Source organism: Schistocerca piceifrons, chromosome 1, assembly GCF_021461385.2.
Source record: "Schistocerca piceifrons isolate TAMUIC-IGC-003096 chromosome 1, iqSchPice1.1, whole genome shotgun sequence".
NCBI classification, from domain to species: Eukaryota; Metazoa; Arthropoda; class Insecta; order Orthoptera; family Acrididae; genus Schistocerca; species Schistocerca piceifrons.
The window spans coordinates 389,661,380-389,676,321 of NC_060138.1; the positions used below are offsets into that span (position 1 = coordinate 389,661,380).

Sequence of the window (14,942 nt, forward strand, 5' to 3'; positions counted from 1 at the left end):
GGAGGTCTCAGCTCTGGCGTCAGCAGTGAGATCTCTGTGTTGTCAGGGGGCTACCACCAAGAGGGTACATGACAACCCATCACGACGGACTGGCTATCACGCTGGATTTTGGGTGCCAAAATGGTCCAGAACTGTCGTGGGCGCGAAGGATGGGTCGAAGCAGGAGACGAGAAGTAGGTAATCCATAAGACGTTGGGTGCAAAGCCCGCTACACAACAATAAAGAGCATGCAAGATCTGGGGGCACAATGGACAAATAAAAAACACCATGTAAGGCGTCATTCCCCAATTGGCACACAGTATAAACAAAAATTTGGAAAAGGTGCAGGTCAAATCTGAGAGTGGACCATCACAGAAAAGTCGAAACGTTGGAGACTCATTTTAGTCTCCTCTTATGACAGGCAGGAACACCATGGGCCTATTCTAACCCTTGGACCTTAGGGGGGGGGGGGGGGGGGGGGGGGAGATCGGATTTTCCGCAGCACAAAATATAGTTGTAATGACTTGTTCAACCACAACATCGATGGCACCACGTGGGGGAGATTCAACGGTGAAAGCAGAGGTGAAGGCAACCCAGTCTGCCTAGTTTAAAGCCCATCTGGGTAGGCAACTGTGGGCATGATGCCAGGGGAGTGACAGGAAGATGGGGAAGTGTCACTACCACACAGGTCGTCATGTGCTCTGCAGTGGAGAGATGGGGAAGTCCTGGCTACAAATTGATAAATCAATGGCTGAGTAACTACCATGAGCCACACTGAAATGTGTGGTGACCCCAGTATTTAAGAGGCAGAGGTCGAGTTCGGACAGTAAATTTTCGACATCTCTGCCACAGCCAGTAACCATGATGCTACTCAATAGGAAAATTGCCCATTACCATCTGTTCATTCCTAGGGTGTCCACCATTGTACACCTACTGCAACTCCTTCAATGCAAAGGTGTTCCCTTTTTCTGGTCTCCAGTATGCAACTGGGTCTTCACCATGCTGAAGGGACACCTCCGTGTCTAGCTACCATCGATCCTAACGAACCGCCAGTTTTGACTCCAGATGCCTCGCAGTATGGCATGGGACTGATCCCTACCCCATTGGAATGCAGATGTCTCAGAGCTTGGCTGCTGTATGTCCCCAGTGTGCTAGTCAACAAGGCTCCCAGAACACCATTCTCTACATGACCTCCAGCAATCCAACCCTGGGAACACATCCATGTCGATTTTGCAGGTCTATTTCTGAATCTGTTCCGGCTGATTGTCATTTTCACGCATTTTCCATACATGGTTCGGTGTTCCTGTCACAACTGAAGTCGCTATTCAAGCTCTCTCCACAATTTATTCTGTGGAAGGTATTCTGGTTACCTCTGTTTCTAATAATGAAGCCACTTCCTATCTCAGGCATTTCATGAATTCTATGTGTGGTCAGGATTCACCATGTTCACTCCACTCCCTTTCACCCAGAATCCAACAGGTAGGCCGAGCCCATGGTTCACACTTTTACGGCTAAGATGAAAAAATATCTGCAAGACTCTCCTGCCAAAGGGGTATTAAATTCCTCTGACAGCCTTGCACACATTTCCTATTGGTTCCCATAACCCAGCAGAGATCCTCCACAGGCTCTAGCCAAGGACACTGCTCCATTTCCTCCATCCTGGATCTTGTCCACCATCGTGTTCTGGTGTATTGGGTTTTATGGCAGGGATGGCAGTCTAGGTGCATAGTTTTGGTCGGTGACCCACTGGATATCGCAGTCACCATGCGCCAAAATGGCCGCTGTGTCTATACTCTACAGAGAGTGGTCTGGGAGGTCCAGTACCATTGAAATCAACTCCACATCTGGGTGAGCACCCATCTCCCTGTCCTGGCCACACCACTAGTTGCTGGGTGTCACCTACCTGCAAGGGTTGCAGCCTCCTCTTCCACCTGCAGCAGTACCTCCACATGAAGAGCCTATGTCTATGCAAGCTCCAGCAACAGCTCTGGTGGTGCTCCAACCAAAGTGCATATCCCTCACCAGTCAAATGTCACAAGAGCAGCCTTAGCCAGCAGCTCTGTGACCTCTCCCTTATGCACTGACGCTGGACATTGTCATGGGCTCCAACTTAAGACTGCCTGTCGCCAGTTCTATCATCTCATGCTCCAATAGGGAAGTGTCAGGGCTCTCCTCATGCTGGCCACTTTCACCTGTGCCTCCAGACTCCACCGACTGTGGGTTTCTTGCACCTCTAGCTGCTAAGGCCTCCATGTACATAGATGCTGTCTCCACATGGGGCCGACCACAGCTTGTCCTAGGAATCAGTAACAGTATGTCCCCACCCACCCAAAGGGGAGAGTGGTGTAGTGACATGCATAGATTCACATCCGAGACTGAGGCGCACAGCTGTAAGGCACACCATAGAAGCGGCAGGTGCAGTCAGAAGTTTGAAGCAACAAAAGCCACCACACGTGGACATGCACATAGCCTCTCATCCGTGTACTCTACCAGCTGGCCAACAGCTTTGAGAGACATGTGCAGCCAGCTCTAACACAGTTACATATTTACCTCTGTACGTGTTTTATTGGGTTATTATTGTGAGCCAGTCTGTGGCTAGTGTACCCACTACAATAAGTTTTTTCTACTGTCTTGTCCATCGTCATGTGGAGTTGTCTTGTGGGAATAGAAGATTAACTACTTCATGGTTTTTGTTGTTATTTACAGGTAAATGGTAATTTGAAACATAATATGAAAAAGTAAATATAAGAAGCAATCAAAAAGGTCCCATTTGAGAGCACTGCTGCAATGTAGCTAAACCCTGACGCAGGTATACAAGCACCAAAATCTAAGGAAGGGATTAGTGTGGCATTCATGTCTTTCTGACGTGTATGCAGTAAATGTGGAAATATAACCTATGGCGACATTATTACTAAATGCACCAAAACAGGACCAACATACTGCTATTCTTTCCTTGGCATCCAAGGGACCAAATCCGGATGACATCCTCCAGAAAATGAAGAATGTTTATGGGACAGCAGATCTGTTGAAAACCACTGTTACAGAATGGTGCTGCTGTTTCATGATAATGTACATCCCCTTATCAAAAATGTAATGCCGGAATTATGCCTACTCAAGTGGGAGACAACTGAGCACCCGCCCTATAGTCTGACCTCTCTCCATGCAATTATTTATTATGCCTTTGGGCCCATAAAGGCCATGAAGGGTCAACGACTCCTGTTGCCTGACGATGTGCAGCTGCCAGTTACGTACGGACTTCTTCATGCAGCAGGACATGATGTTTTAAGAAATGGGTATCTTCAACCTGGTGCAATGGTGGGATGACTGCCTCAATGCCCATGGCAATTTTACCTGATTGGTGAACCTATTCTGGACTGTACAGCCTTCAAACAGAAACTTTTTGTTCACCACTTATAATATAAAGTCAATCAAATGAGATTCTTACGAGTAACAGTTTCATGCACAAAACGATTTGTATTTTTGTATGTAGCTATAAAATGTTTCACCAATTCTTTGCTATCCTAAGTTAATCCACAATAGTATACCCAATATTATAATACTGCTGCCATTTACTAATAATTAACAAAAGTTAAAATATAGACTATGTCCCTTAAAATACAGGGTAGGGCAAATCTAAAACCACTATCACACTTGGAAAACTTGACACTGCAATATTATTGAAAGCAATTTTAGAAATAAGGCATGAAATAATGAAGGGTGATGTCCCAGGTCTGATCTTATTTGACTAGTAACTTTTAAAATACATAATGCTGAGAGAAACTAATTACTTTCACAGAATCTGCAAAAACTGGGCAACAAATCTAGTTAGATGGTTGGGTCTGAAGATTAAAGTCTGACTTTTAGATTGCACAGTGAAGAACTTACGAAATCTTCAAATCAGGAGATCTTGTGAGCTAGCGAACTTCATGCAAAACCAATTCCACACAATGGTTGAGATTGATAACTTTATAAATATAACAACAAGAATTTAAAATACTTCAAGAATGGGAAAATTTGACAAACAAATGTAGACATTGCAATTTAGCACATAATAAAAAAATTTAGGGTTGTTCGCAGAACGTTAAGTTGTTTGAAACTTGTCGCATTTCAAGAGGTGGAGGAAAAGAAGAGGTGATTGCTGCGAGGAGCAAGCCAGAAGGTGCACAAAGCAGAAAGTAGAGGGGTGGATTGGCAATCGGTGACTCCGATAGAGAAAATGAAAAAAGTGTTAATGTAGATGAATGGAGTTAGTGCAGGGACATGAGAGAAGGTGGGGTGGGGGATAGGGGCTAGTGGAAACTGAGGCCAGAAGGACTATGGTATCAAAGAGTTTGTCAAAGGTACAGTTCCCATCTTCGTGATTTAAGAGAAATTAGTATTTCAAGGGTGGAGGTCATTCAGATTGTGTGGGTTGTGAAGCAGGCAATAAAGTCAAGCACATTGTGCTCTGCAGCATGTTCTGTAACTGGACAATCAATAATGCTGTTGGCCATAGTTTGGCTGTATCCTTTCATTCAGGTGATGGTGCTAGTGGTCAAGCTCACATACAGAAGTTGCAGTAAAATCTGTATACGACAGGATTGCTTTCATATGCATTTATATCTACATTCACATTCTGCAAATCAGTGAAGTAATGAAGTGCACTGCGAAGGGTACTTCCCACTGTACCAGTTAATAGGATTTCTTCCCAATTCATTCACACAAATATCATGGGTAGCACGTTTATTTAAAATTCTCTGTGTGCACTGTAGTTAATTTAATCTTATCATCACGATCGCTATGGAAGTGATGTGTAGGGGGTTGCAATATATTGGTCAAGTCAACATTTAAAGCAAGTTCTTGAAATTTTGTAAGCAGGCTTGCTAAGGATAGTTTGCGTCTACTTCAAGCATCTGCCAATTCATTTCTTTTGGCATCTCTGTGATGCTCTCCCACATGCAAGACAAACCTGTGACCTCGACCTCTCATGCTGCCCTTTACTGTATATGGTTTGAAAGCAATCTGCTTTGTAGACTGCCTGCATTTTCCTAATATTCTATCAATAACTCGAAGTCTGCCACCTGCTTTACCTATGACTGAGTCTATGTGGTTGTTACATTTTGCATCTTTACAAAGTGTTACACCCAGGTATTTGAGATGACCAGTCCACTGCGACTCATCGATATTTTAGTCATTTGGTACCACAGTTTTATTTTCAGCAAAGAGCACAATTTTATATTTTTGAACATTAAAAGTGAGTTGTTGATCTTTGCAAAACACTGAAATCTTATGAGGAGCCAAGTGAATATTCATACTTACAGTTTTTTTTTCAAACAGTACTTCATTATAGATAATTACATCATCTGCAAAAAACCTTAGGTTACAATTAATATTGCCTGCAAGATCATTAACATACAACATAAACACCAAGGATCCCCAAATAGTTCCCTGGGCACATTTGAAGTTACTTCTACCCCTGTCGATGACTCTTGATCCAAGATAACATACTGCATCCTCCCTACCAAAAAATTCTCAATCCAGTCACAAATTTCACTTAATACCCAAATATGATCATATTTTTGATAATAAGCATAGATGTGGTACTGAGTTAAATACTTTTCAGAAACAGAAATATTGCACTACCTTGATACAAAAATTTCAGTAAGGCACTTGAGGAAGTGCGAGTTGAATTTCACATGACTGATAATTCTGGAACCCATGCTGGTTGGCATGGAAGAGGTCATTCTGTTCTAGATACTTCATTATGCCCAAGCTCAGAATATGTTCCAAGATACTACTACAAATCTATGTCAACAATATTGAACGGTAGTTTTTTCAATCATTTCTGCTACCCTTCTTGTAGACGGTTGTGACCTGTGTTTTATTCCAATTGCTGGGCACAGTTTTTTGTTCAAGCAATCTATGGTAGATTATAGTTAAAACAAGGGCTAACTCGGCCACAACTTCAGTGCAGGGGCTTGGACTTTGTTCAATTTTACAGATTTTAGCTGCTTCTCAATGCCATTGACACTAATACTTACGTCACTCACCTTCGCAGTGGTGCAAGAGTGGAGGTGAGAAAAGACTCCCGGGTTTTCATTTGTAAAGGAATATTTGAAAACCGAGTTCAGTATTTTTGTCTTTGCTTTGCTACCCTCATTTTCAGCCACTGTTTCATCCATTAGTGTATGGACACTAACTTTGGTACCACTAACAGCCTTTAAATATGACAAAATTTCTTTGGGTTTTGCGACAGATCCTTCCATAATGTTCTGTTATGGTAATCACTGAAAGCTTCACATATTGCCCTCTTGACAGTCAAATGTGTTTTTTTCAGTATTTCTCTATCTAAAGCCCTATGCTTTGTTTTACATCTATCATGCGGTAGTCTCTATTTCTTTAGAAGTTTATTTGCAGTGACTATACCACAAAGGGTCCCTCTCAACATTAACTGTTCTACTAGATACAAGTGCACTGCCAACTATTCTTCTACATGCTCCTCTCCAGAGCTACATACTTAAAGTTCCTTTTTGAAATATGACACTACTGCCTCTTTATCTAGTTTGCTGAAAATGTTAATTCTTCTACTTGATTTAGTGGCTCTTTGTACATTGGTAATCACTGTTTCTCAACACCGTTGACACTAATATTTATATCACTCATCTTTGCAGAGGTGCACTGACAGCAGATCCAATGTGGACATCCGCAAAGAGGTCAAGTCTGTTTTTTGCTTCCATCATGAATGGGCCACTGAACAATATGTTCTCTCACAGAATGCATTTATAAATTTTTTGCAGAATGCCTTGTCATGCTCACCACACACAAAACTGTAATTATTCAAACTCCCAAAACTTTAATTATTCAAAGTGATTATTGGGCAATTAACACTTCCTTAAATGATGATGATATGATTGGTGAACTTACTTACTATTGACCTTTGGTTTTCTCAAACGTTTTGTGTTTTATCTGGAAGTGAGTCTAGTGACTGATAGAAGAATCTGATTACAAGTTTGTGTCCATTCTCGATACTGCATATTGCCCACACAATCTCACACACAGTTTCCATTTCTATCTCAGTGGATTTGAGTTGCTTGTCTATTGTGACAAATACACCATCCCCATTTACTGTTAGTCTGCCCTTTCAATACACGCTTAAACTTCCCCCAAATGCCTCGCTGCTATCAATTTCAGGTTTTACCAGCTTTCTGTACCTAGTATAAAAGGAGCTCCAAAGTTTTTAGGAGTACTTCAAATTCTGACACTCAGCACTCAGCAGTTAAGCACAAGGGTTTTAGTACTCTCACCTTTAGGGGCCATTTCTTTGAATCACTTCTAAGTCCCCTACAACTACCTGTATGCACCCCAAATGCAGTCAGCTACCTGGGCAGTAGCCTCCTCTGATATTTAGTGCATGCATGACCCATTTAGGTGGGACCCAACAGTTCACAACACCATGATGCAAGTCCAGAAAGTCTCATCCCAGCTTGTCACAGAACCTTTTGTCTCTGGCTGAATCCTTCCACTTAGAACTGGGAGGCCATAATCAGTTCTGGGACAAAGCTGCAAATAGTGAGCTTTGTTGCACATCCCTGTGCAAGGCTGGTCTTCTCAACCTTCTCTGCCAGTTGCTGGAATGATTTAAGTATGACTTCAGAGCTCAGATGGCAGGCATTGTTTGTTCCCATGTGTGCCAAGATCTGCAGTTGATTGCCCTGTTTCCTGACTGGCTGGTGGAACAGCTTCTTCAAAATGGTGAATGAGGCCCACAGGCATATACACAGAGTCCATCAGTGTTCCTTCACATCCCTTGCCATCATATCCCTAAGGGATATCATTATTCACCATATATTTGAAGTGTTGACGGCTCGTAGACCCCTACCCTTCTGCATTTACCTCCTCTTGACATAGGACATGGCAGGTTTCTCAACAGGTGAAGTGGGTCTTACAGGCTCAGTTCTGGTTTCAGTGAAAGACAGCTCCTTTAAGTAATTGGTTAGGGGGATCAGTATAACATCTTGAGTTCTCCTTGGTCCATATCTCCCTTGTACAGGTGCCTAGTCCTGCCACAGACAAGTCACTGACAGTCAAGTGGATGAGTGATGACAGACCCTGTATGTAACTGTAGAGGAAACTGGATATCCTGTATGTAACTGTAGGGGAAACTGGATATCCTGTATGTAACTGTAGGGGAAACTGGATATCCTGTATGTAACTGTAGGGGAAACTGGATATCCTGTATGTAACTGTAGGGGAACCTGGATATCCTGTACGTAACTGTAGAGGAACCTGGATATCCTGTACGTAACTGTAGAGGAAACTGGATATCCTGTACGTAACTGTAGAGGAACCTGGATATCCTGTATGTATCTGTAGAGGAACCTGGATATCCTGTATGTATCTGTAGAGGAACCTGGATATCCTGTATGTATCTGTAGAGGAAACAGGATCCACTCAAGCAGATAGCATGTGAGACATCTTTGGTATATATTTGGTACAGAACTCTTGCGATCACTCCCACTAGACCCATTTGCAGGAGCTTCTAATTATTGGACAGCAGTCATGGTGATTTCCTGCTGCTTATGAATGTCAAATAACCTACCCTGGATTCAAGAACAGCATTCACAGTGAAGCTGCATTGTGGCTAGTGCAATGTTTTAAAGAGTTGTAAAAATGTATAAAATAACCCTATTGATTTTCTTTTAATCTGTTAAGCAAAAAATATTAATAACTTCCTTTAAGAACTAAAGCAGTTTGATGGTAAGCAAAATGCATAAGCAACAAACCTAGGATCAAAGTTACTAGTTTCCTGAAGCTTTTATGAGGTGATAGTCACTAACAAAATTGTATTACTTTATGATAAGTGCAGATAATATAAACTCCTTTTAAGGAAAAACTAGATGTAACATTAGTTATAATATGCATTACAGCAACTAAATCACAAATGACAATTTACTATGAAATTGCTTAAGTAAACAGCAATCACAGCTTATGAAAATTTGAGAGAGAGAGAGAGAGAGAGAGAGAGAGAGAGAGACCTGAATCTGGCACATGCAGTTTCACGGAAAGGAAAATTTGAAAGTCAACTTGTTTATGTAAATTAATCTGCAAATTACATTTGCCTTTTTTTTTACTTAGCTGAAACTATGATAACTTCTACAACAATGTGCCAAAGACGAACACTGGAGCATTATTTTATCACAATCAAAATAATGTAAATTGTGGGGCACAAAGGACGCACATCTTATTTGGGCAGCTACCAACATGCATTACCTTTCACCAGTGGACTTAAATCTGATAGAATGGGATATGCCTGTGACAGGAATGGAATAGGATGTGCTAGGTGGATAGACCCAAGACAGATCTTCTATAGAGAAGGGATTGCGAGCAGGTGTGGCACGTGGATGGACCATGATATTACGTTGATTGGGTGGGGGGTGTTGGAATACCACTCTGGGAGAATTTGGTGGAATTGTGAGAAGAGAAACATGTTCCTCATTCCAGGCAGTCAAAGATCTGGTGGAGACTGCAGTTAAGTTAGGATGCTACTGGTTACATTAGGGTGATATTGGATAATGAGAGGGGGACTCCCTTGTAGATGGATTGTGGGGTGGTTTGACAAGGGGAAATGGGAAATAGGTTTGTTCACAAACTAGTTGCTTCTACATACTTATACCTAACTACATGGTATCGCAATACCTCCTTTTGGTAATCTATCATCACCAAACAATTTTTCAGTTTTATAATGGCCATAGTCAACTTTTGCTGTTCAGTTGTCTATGGGATGCAGAAGAGTGAAGGTATGGGACAGGAGCTGAAAACATACACTCTGAAAGATACAATCCAGCAACACAGACAAAAATGGGAAACCCACTTAGAGAAAATTAATTTAATATTACTGAATAGTTCAATATGATAACTTTTGTTAAGTGATCACTCACGTCCTGAACAAAACCATTAATATATGAAAACAATTCTGTTGTACTAGAAGAAACAATGTATATGTGTACTACCGAGAACTTGCCAAAGGGATTACCTCACTGGAGTATGTCGCACCAACGGTACTGCCAATGCAGGACCTGGCACATGTGGACGCACCTGTGCACCTGGTGCACAAGGCAGAAAATGTGATAGATATTCTTCAGCTAACATAATGTAAACAGAATCCCAAAAGCCTTCACTCGCTTCTGGTGGTCGCCGCAGCTGGAGCCATGGGTCTACCAAATGTGTAGCGAAATGAGTCATGTAGAGTTCAAATGGATCTTACAATTGTTAAGTAACATACAAGAAAATTAACAACATTCAGAGATGTCTCAAAATGTTATGGTACAGGAATACAAAGTTCGTTATTTACTTAAGGTTTTTCTTCCCTAGGTAACGCCAACAAATATTATAAACTTCAGTTTGAATAGTTGGCTACTAGACTGAGTCTGAGTGAATGAAATGAACAATGGAATATACAGTTATAATTAAATTCCCTTAAAGAACACTTCAAGTATACTTAAACTGATATCTGTGTGTTTGGAAAGTCCTTAGTGAAATATAAATAACTTAAGGAGTAAAAGTAACAACTCACCAAATAGTAGAGGTGCTGAGTCATTGACAGGCACATAAACCTGACTGGGGATGTTGCAAGCTTTCAGATTGAAAAGCCTGCATTATTATCGAATTCCTTAAATTATGTAAATGTTTATACTTTAGACATGCAGAATTAGCTACAGATTCTTAGTCGTTCCTGCATACTTCACAATGAGTACAAAGGGTAGGGCCATGACACACTTTTAAAATTAAAAACAGGCTTTGATGTAAAATTTTTATTCGTCAATGTGCTAGTGAAACATACTGTGGATATTAAACAGGAAGATGCAGCACTGGCCCATATGAGATCTTGCAACTTAACCTCACAAATACTTCCTGTAGAAATCAGTTTTAATGAGCAGATGAACTTAACTGTTATGAGTTCTTTGTTCTCATAATAGCAGAAGATGTGCTCACAGAGGCATTTAGAGAGGTGGCACTACTCTACTTTCCTCCACATCACAGATGTTGCCTCCATTATGCAGATATGATAGGTGTCTTTACACTTCCTTAGACGGATTTTGTATTTCCACTCTGAGAATATTTGTCAGTATCTCGCAAGCAACTATTTTTGAGAATGTCAATACAGGCCAATTTTGTCTTATTCTATTATTTCTTATCAATTTTTTTACTCAGGAACAGTGTGATCCAAAGCGACTACCATTGTACAAGTCACTACTTCAGTTCATAGCGTGTTACCAAAAAATTAAAAGATGATAAACCACAACAATGCATCTCAAACAGTCAGTATAACTAAGTAGCAAAATGCAGTGGGAGGTTTTTAACTACTGTGAGATATTCCTGTAAAGAATAGAAGTGGTACACCACAAGGATGGCTTTCAACTTAGATTTTAAGATATCTTTCAGTTTTGCTGGTAGTCTACTGAAAATGGAATCTGCAACTACATGTGGCATATGACTGAGTTAGCCTTCAAAGATATCTTGAATAATTTTCTAAGAGCTTGCTACCCCTTGGATATAATGTAGATTTCAGCATGTCGTGTCTAAAAATACAATGGTTCTTTCATAGAAGTGAGACCCTGACAGTAATTAACACCATCAACTGCTGCTGGTATTAAAAGAATGCTTCTCATGATGACTCATGTTGCAGATAGTCTTTTCATTCTGTAGTAACTGCTTTGCAAGAGTTTACCTGATGTACCAGGAAACTTATTTCCTGTAAATGTTCTGGCTAATTTCTCATCAAAATTGCCTGAAATTGTTATATTAGCCTTTTAAGATAATCTACAAATATTTCAGTGATGAAATTAACAGGTAATTTCCTTGTTAATGTACAATAATATGCCAAAAGCACGACTTTTTTTTCACAGACAGCAGATTCAGTGCTGTATGAACTAAAAATATTGTTTCCAACCGGAAAAAAATGATTCAATTCTTCTTCTTATTATTCTTCTTCTGCATGAGCCTTTGTCCCACAGTTTGCGCAGGATCGGCACTGTTACCATCGGATTTGGCATGGTTAATTCAAAGGGGTGACTGGATGCCCTTCCTCCAGCCACTCTGTACCCCCCGGGATGGAATCGGTGTACCCCAGCTGTCTGCGTCTAGTGTAACTCATGAAATAGTGCGAACGTGCTGCAAGTGTCTGCGAGTTGTGTAACTGAGGCAGAATGTGGGGACCAACCTGGTATTCACCTAGTGGAATGTGGAAGAGTACCTAAAAACCACATGCATGCTAGCCGGCACACCGGCCCTTGTTAATCCAGCATGCGGAATTGATCCGGGGCCGGCGCACCAACCTAAGTCCAGGAAGCAGCGCATTAGCGCTCTCAGCTAACGTGGTGGGTCTCACACAGAGGCAATTCTGAGACTTTAAACAAGTGGACTGTAAGAAAGTCATGTGAATGTTAAACTGGTTATGATCTCAAATTGCAGATCAGTATCCATCTTCTCCACCATATGTATGTAAATCACTTCCTTAATTTCTGTAGGCTAATAACAAATCTTTTTCTCAGTGAGCATTTGCACAAGCTTTTTCTGACTTCCTTTCGGTTTCTTGATAATGGTAACGTGTCACATAACTTTTGTGATGCTCTATCCAAAAGTGGGTAGAGGTTCTTCATAAATTCTTAGATTATACTAGTCGGCTAACACCTACACTGCTCTCCTACACACAGATGGAATTGTTTCATTCAGTAGACTAACAAGGGAATGGTCCAATAAGACTTCTTGAAACCTACCTTCAAATTTTTTACAGAAGAAGAAGATAACAAATGAAATGCACTGTCAAAATTTTAGCTGCCTTAGCAGCTGCAAGTATTTAAAAAAAAAGTTGAAAATTGCCAAATTCATAGCTTGCCAGGCAGCATTAAAAGTGTACACCCCTATTGGCACAGTAGGAACTGCGCATGCGCAACTAGGCACACACACAGCCAAGGTCGGCAATACATTTGTAAACTGGAAACACAACGCAACCCAATTGTAATTTGTAAACAACATTTCAGGTTACCGTTCGCTGATCGTTTTTCTGACACTAAAGGACACAGTTACTATTCTCTTGAATTAGCCACTGAAGTAACATCTATTACAAATTATCAGCTGCTTTTTGCAGTATTGGTAAGTACTGACAATACAAATAAAGCTGAATTAATATTTACTGTACTTCTGTAAGGCATACCTTTTTTCCATCCTGTTTCACAGTAATGTGGAATCCAATTAATGTTCTCAATTTAGCAATGATGAAATATGAAGGATGTGGTTTCCAGCCGAAATCACCTATTTCTCCTGAGGACATACAGGGTTTGTATAAAAAGTAACGAGGCTGAGCTTGTGAATCAAAATTTATTGTAGTTATTGCTACAACAACTTAGTACTCTTCAATGTATGACCTTTGAGAGTCAACATTCAGCTGCATGTAAGGTTTCCATGTTTCAAATGCTGCCGTGAACGCTGAGTCCAGGATGGCAATGGCTGGCCTCACACGATGGACCCTTGCTTCCAGCCTCTTGAGCACTTTGCAATAAAAAGCACTATTGACAGTTTGGCCTTGGCGCACAAACTCATGATGAACCACGCGCCTAACGTCAAAAAAACAAAATAAGCCTGGCCTTCACCTTCGCGTTGCGAATGCGAGCATTTTTGGACGTGGGGATGCTGTGGTGTGCCCTTCGGCAGTCATGTGCTTTGTCTCCGGGTCGTACTCGAACACCAAGGTTTCATCTCCAGTGGTAATGTTATCTAAAAATTCTGGATCAGCTTCAATGCTCTGGAGATTGTCTTGGCAGGCAGCCACACATGTTTTGTTTTGAACACCTGACAAAATCTTTGGGACCATCTTGGCACAGATTTTCCTCTTCGATAATGCTTTGGTGGCAATGTACAATGTTATTTTATCAAGTCTGAGGTCGTCTGCTATCACCCTGACACTCATCTGACGATCAGTGTTCAATAAAACGTGCACGGGGTCGATGTTTTCATCAGTTTTGCTGCTTGGCGGGTGTTTGGAGCAGTCCTCATCCTCTACGCTGTCTTGGCCCTCTTTAAAGCTCTTCATCCACCTGAAAACTTGGGATTTTGACAGGCAATAATTGCCGTAGGCTTGTCGACACATACCCAATGTTTCTGTACCCAATTTTCCTAGTTTCACACAAAACTTTATGGCATAACATTGCTCGAGCATTTGCGCCACGACCAACGACTCTGCGACGTGTCCACTCAACACGCGACGCTGGCAAGACAAGAGCCCACAGGCGACTGGCTTGCCTTGCATTTTCAGCCAGACACCCTCCACCACCAATCCCCCTGGGTGAGCACACCCTACGAAGTACAGTCGCATTAGCAAGCAAAAGACCGGTTTCTCTCCTTTTTATGCAAACACTGTATGCATCATTTGTTAGTCGAGTTCCTTGACATTCATACGAATAATATCAACATTTCGTTTGAAATTGTGGATACGTTAGAAGAAATAGGAAATAACTGCGACGATCCATGAATTGTGGTTCAGGTGACATCAGTTGTGCCAGTAACAGTTCTGATGAAGAATACCTTCCAAGTCTTTAAAAGACACACACACACACACACACACACACACACACACACACACACACGTACTGCAACAGCTTTCAGTGACAAAGAAAATGCAGTGAAATATTGGTTAAACAAAGCAGGGAAAAATGCTTGAAGTTATGCAGTGTTCAAAGGCATTTTCATTTCGTAAAATTGGAGCATGACCTGTACAAATGGAGGAATGAATTACATGAAGTAAGAAATATACGCCAAACGGAAACCCAAAACCATCTGAATGAAAAACTGTTTGAAATATTTAGAACTGCTTATGAGAGGCTATGCAGTGTTACCGATGGATATCTACAAGACTGGGCCCTCCAAATTGCATCTGACATGAACACTGCTAATTTCCAGGTTTTGTCTTCCTTGCTACGCAGGTTCAA

At 41.3% G+C, this 14,942-nt stretch overlaps 1 protein-coding gene across 1 annotated transcript in view; it reads right to left on the reverse strand.

The window, feature by feature from the left end:
- Positions 1-14,942, reverse strand: part of LOC124787095 (sphingomyelin phosphodiesterase 4) — a 205,221-nt gene that overhangs the window by 171,970 nt on the left and 18,309 nt on the right. The window contains exon 4 of the mRNA XM_047254312.1: positions 9,992-10,217. Within this exon, the coding sequence (XP_047110268.1) occupies positions 9,992-10,217 (226 nt within the window). The remainder of the gene's footprint in view (positions 1-9,991; positions 10,218-14,942) is intronic.